The sequence below is a fragment of the Quercus robur genome, chromosome 1 (genome assembly GCF_932294415.1).
Source record: "Quercus robur chromosome 1, dhQueRobu3.1, whole genome shotgun sequence".
Lineage (NCBI taxonomy): Eukaryota > Viridiplantae > Streptophyta > Magnoliopsida > Fagales > Fagaceae > Quercus > Quercus robur.
Window position 1 is genome coordinate 42,637,905 of NC_065534.1, and position 16,795 is coordinate 42,654,699.

General features: G+C 35.9%; 1 protein-coding gene across 6 annotated transcripts; it reads left to right on the forward strand.

The window, feature by feature from the left end:
• The first annotated feature begins 1,944 nt into the window (after nt 1-1,944).
• On the forward strand, nt 1,945-16,485 carry LOC126690139 (serine/threonine-protein kinase prp4). 6 transcript variants are annotated; one of them, XR_007644617.1, is made up of 16 exons: nt 1,945-2,489; nt 3,082-4,388; nt 4,517-4,698; nt 5,416-5,615; nt 5,888-5,956; nt 6,742-6,814; nt 7,567-7,723; nt 7,840-8,131; nt 8,214-8,328; nt 8,472-8,639; nt 8,859-8,929; nt 9,059-9,474; nt 9,871-9,935; nt 10,436-10,487; nt 10,645-10,673; nt 16,098-16,485. XR_007644617.1 is itself a non-coding variant. In XM_050385272.1 (12 exons), exons 1-12 carry the CDS (start codon nt 2,130-2,132, stop codon nt 9,245-9,247), a joined length of 3,183 nt encoding a protein of 1,060 aa, XP_050241229.1. In that variant the 5' UTR covers nt 1,945-2,129; the 3' UTR covers nt 9,248-9,654. The 6 variants fall into 6 exon arrangements, 2 of the variants coding, with proteins under 2 accessions (XP_050241229.1, XP_050241244.1); XR_007644616.1 differs by having other exon boundaries at nt 9,871-10,487; XR_007644615.1 differs by lacking the exon at nt 16,098-16,485 and having other exon boundaries at nt 10,645-10,946.
• Nucleotides 16,486-16,795: the final 310 nt, after the last annotated feature.

The following is a 16,795-nucleotide window of genomic DNA, read 5'->3' on the forward strand; positions in this document are numbered from 1 at the left end:
ATTAATTAACAACCCTTAAAATTGGTTTTAGTTAATTAGGTAACTTTAAAAGAATTAGACAAATAGGTAACCAATCACACCTAACACAAAACCAATGATCGGTGGCGACTCCTAAAATAAAAATAGGAAAAAGACTCTCTCTCTCTCTCTCTCTCTCTCTCACACACACACACACACCCACCTCACTAAGACTCTCAGTTTTGCCAAATTCAAAATCGATATTGACCGATACAACAACAAAATCGCAAGTAACCGATTGTGAAAGCAACAATCAGTGTGGTCAACTTTTTCGGTTCCTTACATCATTTATTTTATAAGAATCAAGAAATAAACTAGGGCAAAGAAACAGAGAACAAACCTAAAATATAAACCCAACCAAACTAAATCCAAGCAAAAGGAGTGGGAAGCATTGATGAGTATTCTGAACTCCAATGGACTCTCATCTAAGAGATGAAGTTTGGCAAAAGAAATAGCTAAGAGATGAGTGGAGAGGGAGAGAGGGAGGGGAGGGGGCGACTGAATGAGAAAGAAATGTTAGTGTTTAGACGTTTAGTTTTAAATAAAACTCACAAGCCCAAAACGTCGTTTTGATAATAGAAACTTAAAAAAAATGAAAACTGCTCTTCAAAAGGTTAGAATATATGGAAGACACGCGCGATAACTGATAATTCCTTGGAAATCAGTAGGTTGAAAGTCTTGGGCATTGATGATCTTAGGGTTTGATCTTGAAAAAACAAATACTAAGTCAGAGGAGACCGGCCAAAAGTCCTCCGATGATAAAGTCAGTGAATTTGTGATTCCAAGTAAAAAGGAAGTGTTTTCTGAAAAAAAAAAAAAAGTATCTGAATGATCCTTACCTTCTCATCAATGAATGCTTATATAGCATATGTGAAACGGTTATCTATTTAATAACCGTTCCTATTGTCGAGGAGTCCGGAGGATTCGGAGATAACTTCCATAACTGCCATGGAAGTTACCTTATTTGGACTTGTGTTCCGTAATGGTTAATGGAGAACTTGGCACATAGTAGTTCAACTCGTCCCTTACGCTCGGTGGAGATCAAAGTCGTCCAGAGTCCAACATGTTCAACCTAATGAACTCGTCCATCCTTTATTAAGGACGGACGAGGCTATTAAGGATGACTTTTCCTCCTACATTCACTTTTTCCTAATTTCCTGTAGAGCTCGTCTGTCCAAACGTTTCTAAGGACGGACAAGCTTCTTATGGGACCTCGTCTGTCTTCAGACGGACGAGGTCATCAAGGATGCTTGAGACGATCACTTCATGTGCTTGGTTCGCCCTAGTTGGTCTTTCATTGGATGAGTCATATGGACGAGTTCAGGAGTTGGTGTTTTTTGTAACACCATTAATAACCACTAAGGCAATACACATTTATGTAATATAATTTCACTATAGTAATATATATTGGTCGGTTTTGGTTTGGTTTGGTACAATTTTCACTAAAATTACCAAACTTACCAATTTTAGTTTTAAAAAAATTTGAATCGAACTGATAAAAAACTGAAAATTTGGATTCGGTTTGGGTGATTTTGGTTGGTCCATTCGATTTGTTTGTTTTTTTTATTTATTTATTTTTTAGCCCTATTTTGACCTATGCCCTCTTGTGGCCATTCTATTCAATATTCTTATATTACATGTAATCCTAATTTGTAGTCCTAATTAAAATATCATTACAATGCACTATATGTACCCTTAATTTTTCTAGGTTTTGGCTTGGGTTGAGTGCATTGTGTTGTACATTGAACGGATGTTGTCATATGTCAGCATTCTATTATTTATTTATTTATTTTTAATCTCTCTCAACAAAATAAATTTTATCTCACACTTATTTAATAAAGATTTTTTCGTTCCAAAAAAAATAAAAACAAAATAAAATAACATAGGTACTTGGACTAGTCTACTATTAGATACAGATAAATCCTCTCAAAAGGTCATCAAAAAAGGAAAACCAACACGGTAGCCGACTCTCTCTACCGAGGCCCCGACATTATTGATAGTAATTGAAATTCACATCTCTCGTTGCTCTCCATCTCTCCGAAACGCCAACAAAGACTAAACCCAAAAAGAAAAAAAAAACCTAACCCTAGATTTTGAGCACCACGACCTCAATGGCCAGCGATTCCCATGACTCGCGTCGCAAGCACCGTCGTTCTTCTTCAGACGATGACGAAGCCGAGAAGTCATCGAAGCGCCACAAGCATCGTCACCACCACCACCGTCACCGCCACCGTAGCAAGAAACACGACGAGGAATCCAAACCCGAGGGTGAGGATACCAATCCCACTCCTCTTCCTCTTCCTACTGTGGCTAACAATTCTCGGCTCGAGGACGATGTGGAGGAGGGTGAGATTCTCGAAGACGAGGGTTTCGGTGGTGGCGAGATTGCGAAGAAGAAATTCGAGTCCGACGATGAGGCTGGGGAAATCGCGGCCGTTCATGTTCGCGATGAATCTGATAAGCTAAATCTGGTGTGTTCTTGCTGATTGCCCCTATCCTTGTTTTAGTTTTCTTTAATATTATTTTGCTTTCTGTTTGGTTGCTGAGAAAATTATGGATTTTCAAATTATAATTAGTTTTTTTGTTTTGGTTTTTCAATTCAAAAAACCAAACTTTTTTAAGATTCCGAAAACAAAGTGGTATTTGAGTTGTTTAATTATGTTTCAGACAGTGGAATTTGAAAAAATGGAAGAAAATTTGATTGATATTTCTTCTCAGTGACCAAACAGGGGATTGTGCTATTTTGTGAATTTTGGATTTCATAATGAATTTGTTTTTATGAGAGGTTGTTAGAGTGACTGAGTCAGTGTCTCATACATTATGTAAAGAACCTGCTTGCACTAGACGAACATGAGTGAATTGCAAAAGAAGTTTCCCCTAGGCGTTTCAGTGAAGACTCATGGCTTACATTTAAATTTGTAAGAGCTAGTTACATGTTTTTACTTATTTTGCATATAGCCTAATTCTGATATTGTTTTTATTTTTATAATTCTTTTGGGTATTAATTGGGTGATATGCTCTGCTAGTTTGTGCACTCAGTTTGTTATGTTCATTGCTTGCCAGGGACATTGTGCTGAGCATCGATCATCTGATCGTGAAGCTAGTCTCCACATGGAAGAGAGTGTGGGGAACAAGGGTACAAATTCAAAGACTTTTGGAGATGACAAGAGTGAAGATGATTTAATGATTAATTCCAAATTAGATAAGGAAGACAAAACATACCACCAGCACCATGAGGTTGGCTTTTTAAGAAATACATGTGTTGAGCCTCAAGATGAATCTAGAGTTAGCTCAAAGGGTCACGTCAATGGGGATTTGGGTCACGAGTCTAGAAAAGAGGAAAAGAAGCGGCTGAGGGAATCTGGGTCCCCTTCTAAAGGAATTGGTAAGCTGAAGAGTTACTATGATGATGAAAAGATTGAGGTTGAAGAAAGCATATTGAGCAATCATAGAAAGTCTTCTTCTCATAGCACAGAGGACCGTGGCGAAGTCCATACTAGGAGCAGATCTAGATCAATTGGTGCTAGGGAGAGATCTCGTTCCCGTAGCATGAGAGAAGAGGAGGCTCATTCAAAAAGAAGACGTTATCATGATTCTGATGCCTCATTATATGTTGATAAGGGCAAGTTTGAGTATGACTCTGACTATGAAAGAAAGGTTCGACGGAGTAGGGATGGACGACATGGTAGTAGAGATTTGGTAAGAGATGAGGAAAGGGACCGTAGTATTAGTCATAGTAGATATATTGGAGGAGAGGATTGGTATCGTAATCGGGCTGCACATGACAGGGAGAGGAGCATGGACAGGGATATGGATAAGGACTGGAGACGGGAAAAGGAAAGGGTTAGGGATAGTGAGATAGACAGGGCTCAGAGAAGGGACAGGGACAGTGACAGAGGTGGGAGTAGGGACAGGGCCAGAGATATGGACAGGAAAAGGGATATGGAGCGAGATAGGAACAAGGAAAGAGAGGTGGGCAGGGATAGGAGAAGGGAGAAGGAAAGAGATAAAAACTGGGATAAAGAGGTGGATAGAGATGGGAAAAGGGAGAAGGAAAGTGATAGGAGCAGGGCTAGTGAAAGAGATAGAGATAGGGATAGAGAAAGGGAGAAGGATAGGGACAAAGGGAGGGAGAATGAGAGGGAGAGGAGAGATGATAGAAGTAGGAATAAGGATAGAGGTATTGTAAATGATTGGGAGAAGTATGAAAATCTTGAAGATGGCTATGACAATGGAAGATATAAACATTCTAGGCGCTCGAGACATGATGAAAAAGAATACAACCAGGATAGAACAAGAAAAAGTGATCCAGAAAAGGTTCCTAGTTTTAAGAGCAATCCATTGGAAGGATATAGAGACAAACAAAAAAGGTATTTTGAAAGAGGCTCTTCTGGCCAATCTGAACCCCCACCCCCCTATTTTTTTCCCCCTTGGTTTAATTTTTTTCCCCTTTCCCCCCATTATATATTGATGCATATGCTTTATTTATTGGATGCAGAGATGAAGATGATCATGGAGACTATGAAGAAGCGACTGCATTGCAATTTGCTGAGCAGGAAGAGGAGGATCTCAACAGAATCAAGGAGGAGAGTCGAAGGCGAAGGCAAGCCATCCTAGAAAAATATAAGAGTCAGCAGCCACAGCAACCAAATGAACCACAGTCAGAAGATGTTAAGAAAGGTACATTGAATTTTTTTTTAGTGTCATACTGATATTTTGATAATTGATATTACATTTATGTAGTTTGAAGCTCTGTTATAGGATCTTGACCCCTTACGAGTGCTCTTCTTGCTCAGATCAATTTAAGTTTGAGTTGATCTTGTGTATTGAACTTAGACTTGTTTAACTTAATGGATCTGACCTAATCTGGGCCAGCCCAGCTTGTTTCTCACCTTGCCTAAAAAATGCCACTTTCAAAATTGTCATTCATGTCATGTGCCATATCATACTTGTTCCTATAATTTGGAAACTTCTATATTAATGTGATTATATCAGTAGTATTCTCATTATGTGCGTAATCTGTTTGTCCCTTCTTATTATTATTAATTTGGGGGTTATTGCAATTGTAACTGTATTAGCCGAATAAATTTGGAATTAACAGTTCAACTGATGGTCCATGACAGAATGTTGTGGTTTGATTGATCTGGAAATGCCATGGTCTTTTTCTCTGTATTTGGCTTGGAGTCCTTGGCCTATGATTGTTGTTGTTAGAGTCCAAGATATTTGGAAAGAAGTTGGCAGTGTTTAGATTACTTAGCTGGAGCAAATCCAGGCGAAGAATGGCTTCTTAATGTGCCTAGCATATTTCTTTCTTTATATATTCTTACTGAAACTTTATTTGTCATGTAGATTCAAATGTTTTACTTGCTAATTGCTCAAATTTTGTTTTCTGACTAGATAAGGAGCCTGCACATGATCCTGATCAATCAATAGCTGCTAATAATGTTGTTCCAGAAGTTGGTGATGGTCGGAATGATGTTGTAGATGACTATGTTGCTGAACCATCATTTTCTGTTGGGAAATCACCCCCACAGAATGGAGTTGCTGCTTTCGAGAAGACTTCTGGTGCTGGAGGCCTTGGCGAGGGTACTCCTAAGGTGTCTCCACTTTCTCTGAATTTTTTTTGTATATCTTAAAAAAACTTGCATCCATCTATCAAAAAAAAAAAAAAAAAAAAAAAAACTAAAATATAAAAACAAAAAACTTGCATCCATCTGTTCCTTGAATTTTATTTCTGACTTATTCTTAACGTGATTGGTATTATTGAGCACCTTAAATGCTTTTGGTAAGTGTATTGCAAACATTTTTAGACTTGAATTTTGAGTTCTTGGGGTTGTTTGAGTAATATAAATTTTATATATTTGTGCAGAGTGAGAGGTCAGATGACAAGTTCTGTGATGATATTTTTGGTGAGACCCCAACAGGAGTCCGCAAATCTGTAAGTTACTTCCATGATTATTTGTTCCTTGTTATCTGTTTATTGTCCTGTTGTTGCTCATTAAGTTGGATACATTTTGGTCTGCCACTTAGTTGCGAGTTTAGGATACTGTACCATTCAGCCTGTATTACATAATCATTTACATTGAATTTTCTGTGCATTGAATTTAGTTTTGATTTAATCAATTACTTGTTTCTTATTAAAATAAAGTTGCGAGTTTAGTGAAGTAGTGTTCTGTCCATCTTTTGTTGATTATTAATTTTTTTCTCCTGATTACATATCATTATGGTTCCAATGGCTATTAGATGCATTCGAGAATATCATGTCTTTATAAAGAGAATGAACAAATTAACCTTTGTGGTAACTGTTTATCATTGTGTTTTCCCTTTGGCCTTGTTTCATAATTTCTGTTATTGTCTATGCTAAATTTTTATTTTTACAATGTTGGTTTTTCCTTTATCTGATTGGCCTGCTTCATGTCATATAACACAATTTATATTATCTTTTGTACTTTCTCAAATATGATAAAATGATGTAGTGTGTGTTTGGGTATAGCTTATAAGCTAGCCTTTGCATCATCTTTTTTAAAACCTCATTTTTTTTTCCTCTTTTTTTCGAAGTACAAGTATACTTTTGCATACTTTCAGCAAAAAACTAAATAAATTGTTCCCAAACAAACACATAATGTTGTTATATTCGGAGCAGTAAGATTTTATTACTATCAAAGTTTAACCATTTATGTCCGGTGCTTATACACTAAGTTTTTTTTGTTCTTTTTTATGCAGGGAAAAGGTGATGGTTTACGAATAGAAAGGAGTGGTCTTCATGACAACTGGGATGATGCAGAAGGGTATTATAGTAAGTATTATATCACTATTTGGTCATCTCTCTGTATTTATGTTGTTTTTTCTTTGTATTTTTGTCTGAGACTTTTTGTCCATTGTTGTTTGCATCTAATGGGTGCATTCAGAGATATTCACTGTCGCTTCCCCTCTTCCTTTATGCTTTGTTTGTAAATCACGAGTTTGTCCTTAGCCTATCTGAATCTTTATTCCTTGGTATCCATGTTTGGTTGAACTAAATAACATTTTCAATTGTAGAACTACGTTCCAGCAGTTTCTCTATTCTGTTATTTGTTTTGCCAAAATGAAGGCAACTGCACTTAAAATCAACACCTTAAGCCATTGGCATCTATAATCAAGTATCAAAATATCCTTTACCTTTCGGATACAATATCATCTAATGCCAATTTACGTGTTCTTTCTAATGGGGCAACATAGAGTACATTTTACTATTAAATGAAAACATAAATGGTGGATTTCTAATCACCCCTTTCCTTGGTTTAAGTTTAAATACCTTTTCGAATCAGAACTCCTATTGTGTCATTGCATGAAGCAATTGTTTTCATTTTATACTCTCTACTGATCAATATTTTGGAAGTTGACATTGTAAGAGAATTACATATCTACTGAAGCTTTCCTAGAGGAAAACCTTGAAACTCTTGGAAGTGATTGCTGTGTTGCTTGTTTATATATGCATCAATCTTATGCCTTTTTTCTCCTACTATATATATTTTGCTTTTCTCATGTAATTATGATATTCATTTGCAGGCTACCGGTTCGGTGAAACACTTGATGGGCGATATGAAGTTATTGCTGCTCATGGGAAAGGTGTCTTTTCTACTGTAGTTCGTGCAAAGAATCTTAAGGCTGGTAATGGTGAACCAGAGGAAGTAGCCATAAAAATTATACGCAGTAATGATACAATGTGAGTCACCATTGTCCCACCCACTTGCCTCGGTTCTAATGTTGATTATTATTTTTTCGCTTATTCAATTTCTAGCCTTGTTGTCTTAATACATGCCATTGCCTCTTATGGACTAGGTACAAGACTGGTTTGGAGGAGCTGGTCATATTAAAGAAACTAGTTGGTGCAGATCCAGATGACAAGCGCCATTGTGTTCGGTTTCTTTCAAGTTTCAAGTACCGGAATCATCTTTGTTTAGTTTTTGAATCTCTTCATATGAATTTGCGAGAGGTTTTAAAGAAGTTTGGACGCAATATTGGCCTGAAGCTAACTGCTGTGAGAGCATATGCAAAGCAACTTTTTATTGCACTGAAACATCTTAGAAATTGTGGTGTTCTTCATTGTGATATAAAGCCGGATAATATGCTTGTAGGTTTTTGGCACCCTTTGATGATTTTACTTATAAAAAATTATTTATCTTTATAATCTGATATTTGTTTATATTTTCCAGGTAAATGAGGCAAAAAATGTGCTGAAGCTTTGTGACTTTGGCAATGCGATGTTTGCTGGTAAAAATGAAATTACACCATACCTTGTAAGCCGCTTTTATCGTGCCCCTGAAATAAGTAAGTTTTATGCATGAGCTATTATATTTAATTTATAAATGATGGAAAGGGATGTTTATGGTTGTTGAATGTGTTGTGTATGACTATTGTTCATTAAACTGTGTCTGAAACTGGCTATTTGTTTTGTAACGTTTCTGTTGCAGTTCTTGGTTTGACTTATGATCATCCAATGGATATGTGGTCTGTGGGTTGCTGTTTGTATGAGCTATATACAGGAAAGGTTCTCTTTCCAGGTCCTACAAACAATGACATGCTACGACTTCACATGGAATTGAAAGGCCCTTTCCCAAAGAAGATGCTCCGGAAGGCAAGTATTTGATTTTATCAGAGTTATAGCCCCAAATGTTAAGTTTTGAAGTTTGAATCCTTTTATTTTGCGATTTAGTAATGTGACTTTTTGTTTGGCATTTTTGTCAATGTAAGATATAATTGTCTAGTCCTTAATTGTACATATGTTCTATATCAATGCCTTGGTATGTGACTTTTTATGTTGCTTATTGCTTATGTGTGGGTTTTCTTCTTATAGGGAGCATTTACTGATCAGCATTTTGATCATGACCTGAATTTTCATGCTACGGAAGAGGATCCTGTCACAAAAAAGGTATGAGAATTGCATTTCTAATGTGTATTTATCTATTTCTAGTCGATCATGGTCCCTTTGTTTGTGCAGAGATATGAGAGATTATGTATACCTTTAATGCTGACTGAGCTTTTGGTATCACTGTTGTAGACTATAAAGCGGATGATTTTTAACATAAAGCCAAAAGATATTGGATCTATTGTTGTGGGCTCTCCTGGTGAGGATCCAAAGATGTTAGCCAATTTTAAAGATCTTCTAGAAAAAGTTTTTGTGTTGGATCCAGACAAGAGGATGACAGTGTCACAAGCATTGACCCATCCGTTCATCACGGGCAAGTGAACCATGTTGCTGATTTTATGACTCCAGAAATGCTGTTCCGCTAGATATTTGTACATTATGATCTAATTCATTTTCAGTTTCTAATTACTGGGCATTATCTGTCTTCTCTGTGATGGCCTAAGAGCTTTCAACACAGTTTTGGCATGGTTGAAGTCAAAAGGGGGTGATGTTTGGTCTGGAGGACTCTTTACTGGCGGGTTCTTTCAGTGGATTGTACTGTTTCTATCGTAAGACAACTTGCCGAAGGCGTTTTATTTTCCCTTGTAATCATTCTTGATCATGGCCATTTCGAAAAATCATTTATCTTTTTTCATTTCCCCGACTATGATTATATTTGTACTCCAAACTTGGTGGCTTCTATGGAATTTGTTGGAAAATCAATGATATTAAAATATCAATTCCTATGAGTTGGCAGAATGTACTTTTTTTGCTGCTGGAATAGTAAACTTCTCTCTTTTATATTCCCACTTCTCTTTCATAACGGTTGGGATAGTAATTTTAAATTGATTTAAGGCTTGCTCTACCTTCTTTCCATTCATATTATTATTGTATTTTATTACTTTTTGTGGCACCTTATTTTAGTTTTTTGGGTTCTGGAGAGTCTAATTTAGTTTTTCATTCAGGATGCCTGCCACTGCTTTGAGGCAACCCTCCAGTGCTTAGATGCTTAAAAGGCACCCAGGAGAAGGTATCTTGGTTTGTTTATGGGTGATTATTGTGACAGCATTAGAAGTCGATATTGTGATTTCTCTTTCAAATATTGTGTTTCTGTTGTCTTTAGAAATAGTTACTGGATTTTAATGGAATTCTGTTAAAAATTATTTGATTGCTTGTTTGTGTGTGTTATGGAGTGCATATGAGAAACATCAATTAGTACTTGGTATGTGTGACATAGTATTGTGTCAGTGACCCGAAAAGTTCGTGAGTACTATGATAGATAAAACTTGCATCAAAATTTAAAATGTACTCTGCTACCGAACTGGTGTCTGACCTGTATGAGCCATTTTCAGTGATGTGCATCTGTAGATTTTAGAGATAGTTTGTCTAGGCAGGTTGCATTTTTGGTGTAACAACCCTGTGTTGAGCACTTCTATTCTTAATTTTTTAGATTGGTTGTCTTTGCTTTAAATTTATGCTTATTTTAATGAAATTGCATTACATCTGATCCATGGTCTGGTCATTCTGGAGGCAATTGCACTGGAGTCTACGGCTGCAGGCTTGATGAACACAAATATATCAGGTTAGTAATGCATATAATTTCTTAATTTTTTCCTTGTACAATACCTATCAAAAAAAAAAAAAAAAGTTTTCCTTGTACAATAGAAGGTTAAAGACAATCTGATTTTTTATTTTGCTGAAAAGATTCAATGTCCTGATTTTACTTTCTGTGTTTTCAGGTTATGACTCCCATGCTCATGCAATTCTTGTATGTATTTTCTAATCCACTTTCTTGTTCATCTTTGTTCGTTTTGATACCATGATTGGTTTCTGATGTTTGTTTTAATGTGATATTAAAGTTTTGGTTTATGGCATGTCCCCTTCTAGATATTTGGCAAGCTCTGTAGATTATATTTTATGTGGGTTTAGATGTGGTTTATGGCATGTTCCTTTTGATCCTTGACTCATTCTTAAAATATATAATAGTGAATTTGTAAAAGAAGATTAATAATGAATAAGAAATTGCTAAAAGTGATTTTTTTTTTTAAAAATAGTTACTCAAAAAATATTGTGCAAAACGGTTTTTTTAAAACTCCAAAAATGATGTTTTCAAGAAGTTTATAAGAAAATCTGGTAGCGAATTTGTAAATTAGTGAAAGTCACTCTTCAACACCTGATAACCACATTTCTTCTTTTCTTCTTTTTCTTCACGCTGTAAGACATGCACTCTTCCCTTCAATTCCCTTTTGGAAAGGCTGCGATTGTTAGTGGGGAAAGCCCAGGGCAAGGTTTTTATTTTTATTTATTTATTTTTTTTGTGGGGGAGGGGGGGCAATGAGGAGCACAAAAGTGATTGGGAACAATGGTTCCTCCAGGCCCAAACTAGCCACATAACGGTGGACTTGGGAGTGACAAGAGGAGCTAGACTTTTGAGGCAAAAGTGACAAAGACTGATACTGTGGACTGTGAGTTTGAGATTGGTGAGTAGACTTTGAATTTGGCATCATTGGAGGATTTATTGGCTTCTCTGGAAGTGTTGGCCAAGATTTCTTGCTTGCAAGGGCCTTGGGGTTGCCTCAACTTCTTTCCGTGCAACGCCTTGGAAATCTATTTTGATCTCTTCCTGATCTGAGGATGAGGACTTGGATGATGATTTGAGCGGCCCCAGTTTTGGTCCATTGGGCTTCTACAATGGCAGAGAACCTCATTAGTAATCACAAACCAAATTCACCCCAAATTGAAAAAAGAAATAAAAAAAATTAAAGAGGAAGAAATGAAAGATTGGAATGCAAGACTCAACCATCTTCCGCACTGTTTCATGGAAAAAAAACAGCAAGGTTGGTGTTGTCGCCATTGACACAAGGTTGGTTCTCACTGGCAATGTCAAAACTGAGACTCGCCAACTTCACCCAAATTATTCTTGGTGTTAATTGTACAAATCCACCCTAAACTATGGGGTTCTTGCACTTAACATCCCAAACTATGAAAACTTGCATTCACTGCAATTATAACAAAGCTTGCAAATTGCACCCCGTAGTCAAATTTACTATTAAACAGTCACGTGCAAGTAACATGATTGTAAAAAAATTAGGCTCTGGCTGCTCTGTTGCCTCCTTCTAGTTCCTGTTCACCTACATCCTCTGTCACGTTAATGGTTCTGGCCACACCGTTTGGATTTCCTCCACTGCTGCTCTTGACATCTCCTCTGCCTCCCTTGATGATTTCTACATCCTCATCCTTAATGATCTTTATCAATAACAGTTTGTCCAGTGGGGCTATCCTGGCATATAGTAATGATTACCTTGAAAAGAATGATGTACTGAGGAATTTTTGAGCTTAGATAATGATAGGAATTCGAGGATTTATAGCTTGGGAGTGGGGCTTAAACTTCCAGATGCTCTCAATATCTCTATGCATGCTGTTCTGCTATCAGGAGCCAGTCAGGAAGTTAGTTTGGTCCACTGTCACCAGGCCCGTGCCACTTGGTCCCTAATTGGGTTTAGAAAGTCAGGATTTTTTTTTAAGGGAGTTGAGGTCTAATTTCTGAAAGAGATGGCTGGGTAATTTGGTTTGTTTGGGAAATTAGTAAGTGTTATTTAGTAATTTAAAAAATGTTTTATGGCAAAAGGGAGAAGTCAATTCTTTTAGACTTACCCCATCTGCACATGACTGTTAGTTATAATATTAAATCTGACGATGGGGTGCAATTTGCAAGCTTTATAATAATTGTGGTGGTGATTGCAACTTTTCATAGTTAGGGATGCAAAGTGCAACTACCACAGAGTATGGTGGATTTGTAAAATTAACCCTTATTTTCAGGGTTTTTTTTTTTTTGGCAAAACTAATTTTTATTTTTTTAAATAAATTTTTATCAAAATGATTTTGACTTATATCCACGTTTTGTATTTTAAAAATGACAAAAAAAGCTTTTGGTTTCAATTTCCAAACAAGCAAAGATTCCTCAAACCTTTTTCTTCTGATGCATTTTGATATTTACAATCTCAACCAAGACCTTTTGAAGGTATTCAGTGTGAGGAAGACTAATATGTACTATAGGATAATTTTCCTTGTGAAGCTAATCCTATTATTTTCTGTTATATGATTGATATTAGTCTTGGAATGTTGTTTGTTGATATTATAACGAATTCCCTGAATTTAATTAGCCTAAAATATCTCAAACCGAGTCTAGCATAAAGTCGACATGTCTGTTGGTATTAAAACCAAGTTCCAGAGTTGCATTAGGTTAAACTAGCAGCCCATTATTCAACCAGTATTGAACACAAGATTGAGTACCCAAGATGCATGAATCATGTTTGGTATCTATAGTATGCTCAACTGAATTCAGCGAATAGTTAATATCATAAGCATGTGATTGGCGTCTTTTGCTAAAAAAATGTGATCAATATAACAATAAATGTCCTAGTTGTAATATAATGTAAGTTTCAGTGATGTCCAATATGATTTAGCATTTTATGTTTCCCATTACTTAGTTTTGTATGTTCTTAAAAGTAGTTTTTCCTTAGTTTCTAAGTTTATTATGTCTGTTCCGTTTTGTAATGATTCTTTATATTATATATATATTTTGGTGTGTTCCTTTTCTCCTTAGTGGTTCTTTTTTTTTTCATTCTTATTGGGTGTTAAATATTTCGAACTCTTTGTGATCAATAAAAGAGTATTTGTCCTTGTTATAATGATAATGTGAGTTTTAGTGATATACAATATGGTTTAGCATTTTATGGTTGCCATTACTTAGTTTTGTATGTTCTTAAAAAATATTTTTTCTTTAGTTGCTTAGTTTCCTATATCATTTCCATTTTGTCATAATTTTTTATATTATACATTTTTTTGGTGTGTTCCTTACTTTTTTTTTATTTTTTATTTCCTTCGAGGTTCTTTTATTCTCTCTTATTCTTGTTGGGAGTTAAATATGTCTAATGCTACACTATGGAGAACTACTTTCCCCCTTATTGTGTTCCTTCATTTATTATTATTATTTTTATATAAATAATTTGCTAGTGTTAAGGAATTTACCTATATTTTTTGAATGTGGTTTCCTTTACTAATTTGTGGCCGATCTACCATGCTGAACCCTCTCTTTTTGGTAATTATTTTACTGAACTTCATCACTCTTTAACTCTATCTAAAAGCAAGCTGTTATGAAGAAAGTGATTTAGACCTTGGAAATATGCTCGGTTGACCGTTGAGGTTTCAGAGCTTTTGATTTAGGGTTTGTTGTGGTAGTGGAAACTGGAAAGACTATACTATTGGATAATTGATTAGTTAGGCTTGTAGGTAAAAGGGTTTATTGTATAAAGAACTTAAATCTGGCAGCAGCTGGTGTAGAGGCTTTAAGGTAGGTTTAATTGGTTGGATGTGAGATATAAGGTATGATTTAGATCTGAAAATAGGTGAAGGGAGAGCAAAGTGTAATGGGCTGTTCTGGGCCTTTCTGGCTCTGTGAACAGTATCACTAAATGTCATAAAAAAATTAGATTGGCTAGACCATGTGCTCAGTCACAAAATGTGTTTATATACCATTAAACATGCCCAATGTGCGATGGAGGCTTGTTTGGTCACTGGATTACTGCTGGGCTCAGGAGCTCTCGTTCAGAAAATATCATTTTCTTCCCTTACATGCGGTTTTTTTTTTTTAATGGGGAAACAGGAGTCTATTCCAAATTGAGACATGAAGTTGTAAGGGTTGATTTGGCAATTTCCAACATGGAGATGTCTACTTGCCCAAGTCGAGTTCTTGTTTTGGGTTGGTGAGTTTCCCGAAGTAGCTCAGGTTGGTTCTCATGTCTCACCCTAGATTGTTTTAAGATAGATCTTTCTATGAGGTTTTAGAGAATAACCGCTGAGATACTTAGGGTTTTTATTGTATTTGGGGTTCAAGAATGAAAGAGGAGAGAAATTAAAGACAGCTGCGAAGTGAATCTTTTTTTTTGGGGGGGTCTCATGCTCTCTCCTGTTGGTCACATTGATGACATTTTAGCTTTTTGTTCCCTTCTTATAATTGCGTTCAGTGTTAACACAAATTTCCATTATAACACTGCGTTTGGAAGAATATATGGGCTCTTAGTGTTTGATAACTTCTAGGTGCTACATGAGTTTGGAAGAATATATTATCAGGACTACTAAACAACTTTTAGGCACTGCCTTCTCTCTGATTCAGCAAATTTCTGGGTGTCAAATAACACAGGACATTTGCGTTTGTTTATCTATAATCCTTTGTGATATGAATATCGATAAATGTGTTTTAGTGCCAGGACTATAATTCCTTGTGATATTATTTTCACAGTTCAGCATAACAACTTTTGGTTTTGTGGCCGAAGATCATTTTTGTTTTTGTACACATCTGTGTGCACTGTGAATTCTGTTTTACTTATTTTTAAATCGAGGTTTTGGTGGCTGAAGTAACTTGATAAGTTGTATGCAACACTGTTCTGTTTGATGCCTTTGATAAATGTTAATTCTTGTTTTTTGTGGGAAAGTGATAAAAAGAATTCCTTGAACCATCTATTTTCAATTCTGATGTTGGATCTTCACTGTTGATGTTTTATAAAGGTGTTTTCTCCCACAAATCTTAGTTTTGCTTCCTCTTTTTCTACATGTGTGGAAATGTTCCATACACCATGTTATATAAGTTGGAATTTACTTTTCTTACCATTAATTATCGGTTTGTCTATATGGGGTAGATATCTAAATCATCATTTAATACTTTTGATGATCATTATTTGATCTTCCTGTTTTGAAAATATGGTCTGCAAAGTCTTACCTTGGTGTACTATGTCCCGGACATATGTACACCAATTTACACTATGGTTTTTATCCTTCCTTTAACCTGGTTATCTTTTTCTATCATCTAAAATCATCCTGTTACTGCTTGTTTGTAGGTTTTGTTCTGTTCAGGTTTTACTTTTATTGTTAATTTTTAGACTATGCTAATTTTGGCTCTTGTTAAAATCCCATTCTCTAAGATTGACTTCTGCAGATTCTAGCTTGTTTCTGTAGTGCCCTGAATTTGTTAAATGTTATTTTGATTTGAAGTGCGTCCCCAATTATTACATAGCTTATTGTTTAATTGTCTGTGATTCGCTGTAACATGTGATCTATATCTCATTGCTATAATCAACATTCCAATATTGTGCTCTCTTTTGCCTTGGTCGTCTCTGGTAACATATTGGATAAGCATTGTTCAATCCAATGGCTTCACAATTCCCAGCTGCCTCTTGCTACAGTGAACATGTGAGCACTAATGGTGATGTGTTGCCTCTGCTTTTTGCTTTCTCTGGCTGATTATTTCCTACTAATTTATTAGAATCCATTTTGTCTGCACAGACTGCATTTGTAGCCTTTATTTTTATTTTTATTAATGTTGAGAGAAGGGGGGGGGGGGGGGGGGGGGGAGGCCGTTTATACTGTAGTAGTATGCATGTGATGCAGTCTATGTATTAAGTTTAAATATGTTTTGGTGAGGGTGGTGGTATTTGAACTTGAGCTAAATATAATTTATTGTACTTGTGTTTGCATCTGGCTAGAATACAGTTTGGTGTTCTGAGGATCACGGTTCCATTTTAGGTTTGTGCACTGCCTTCTCTGTGTTTATGCTCGTCATAGTAATTCTTGAACTGGCTACGTAAATATACCCTTGATAATCATTAGAGGGGGGAAAAAGGTTTGGTCACTTTGGTTCATGACTTTTAAGGAGTCTCTACAATTGACAATATCGAAGATTTTTAAACTCTAGAATCGTAGAGCAACTTTAAAGCATAGTATATATCATTTATAAACTATGTTTTAGCTTCTGTGGCCCTTTAAATTGATCTCAGTTTTAATGTTATAATCATTCCAGTAACCTGATTATGCCTACTCAATACCATATAGTAT

Bases quoted from the DNA above. Each gene is read 5' to 3' on its own strand.
- LOC126690139 (XM_050385272.1), top strand. From the start codon at position 2,130: ATGGCCAGCGATTCCCATGACTCGCGTCGCAAGCACCGTCGTTCTTCT. The intron at 4,389-4,516 runs GTATTTTGAAAG...TATTGGATGCAG, and splicing joins TATAGAGACAAACAAAAAAG to AGATGAAGATGATCATGGAG. The intron at 4,699-5,415 runs GTACATTGAATT...TTTTCTGACTAG, and splicing joins GTCAGAAGATGTTAAGAAAG to ATAAGGAGCCTGCACATGAT.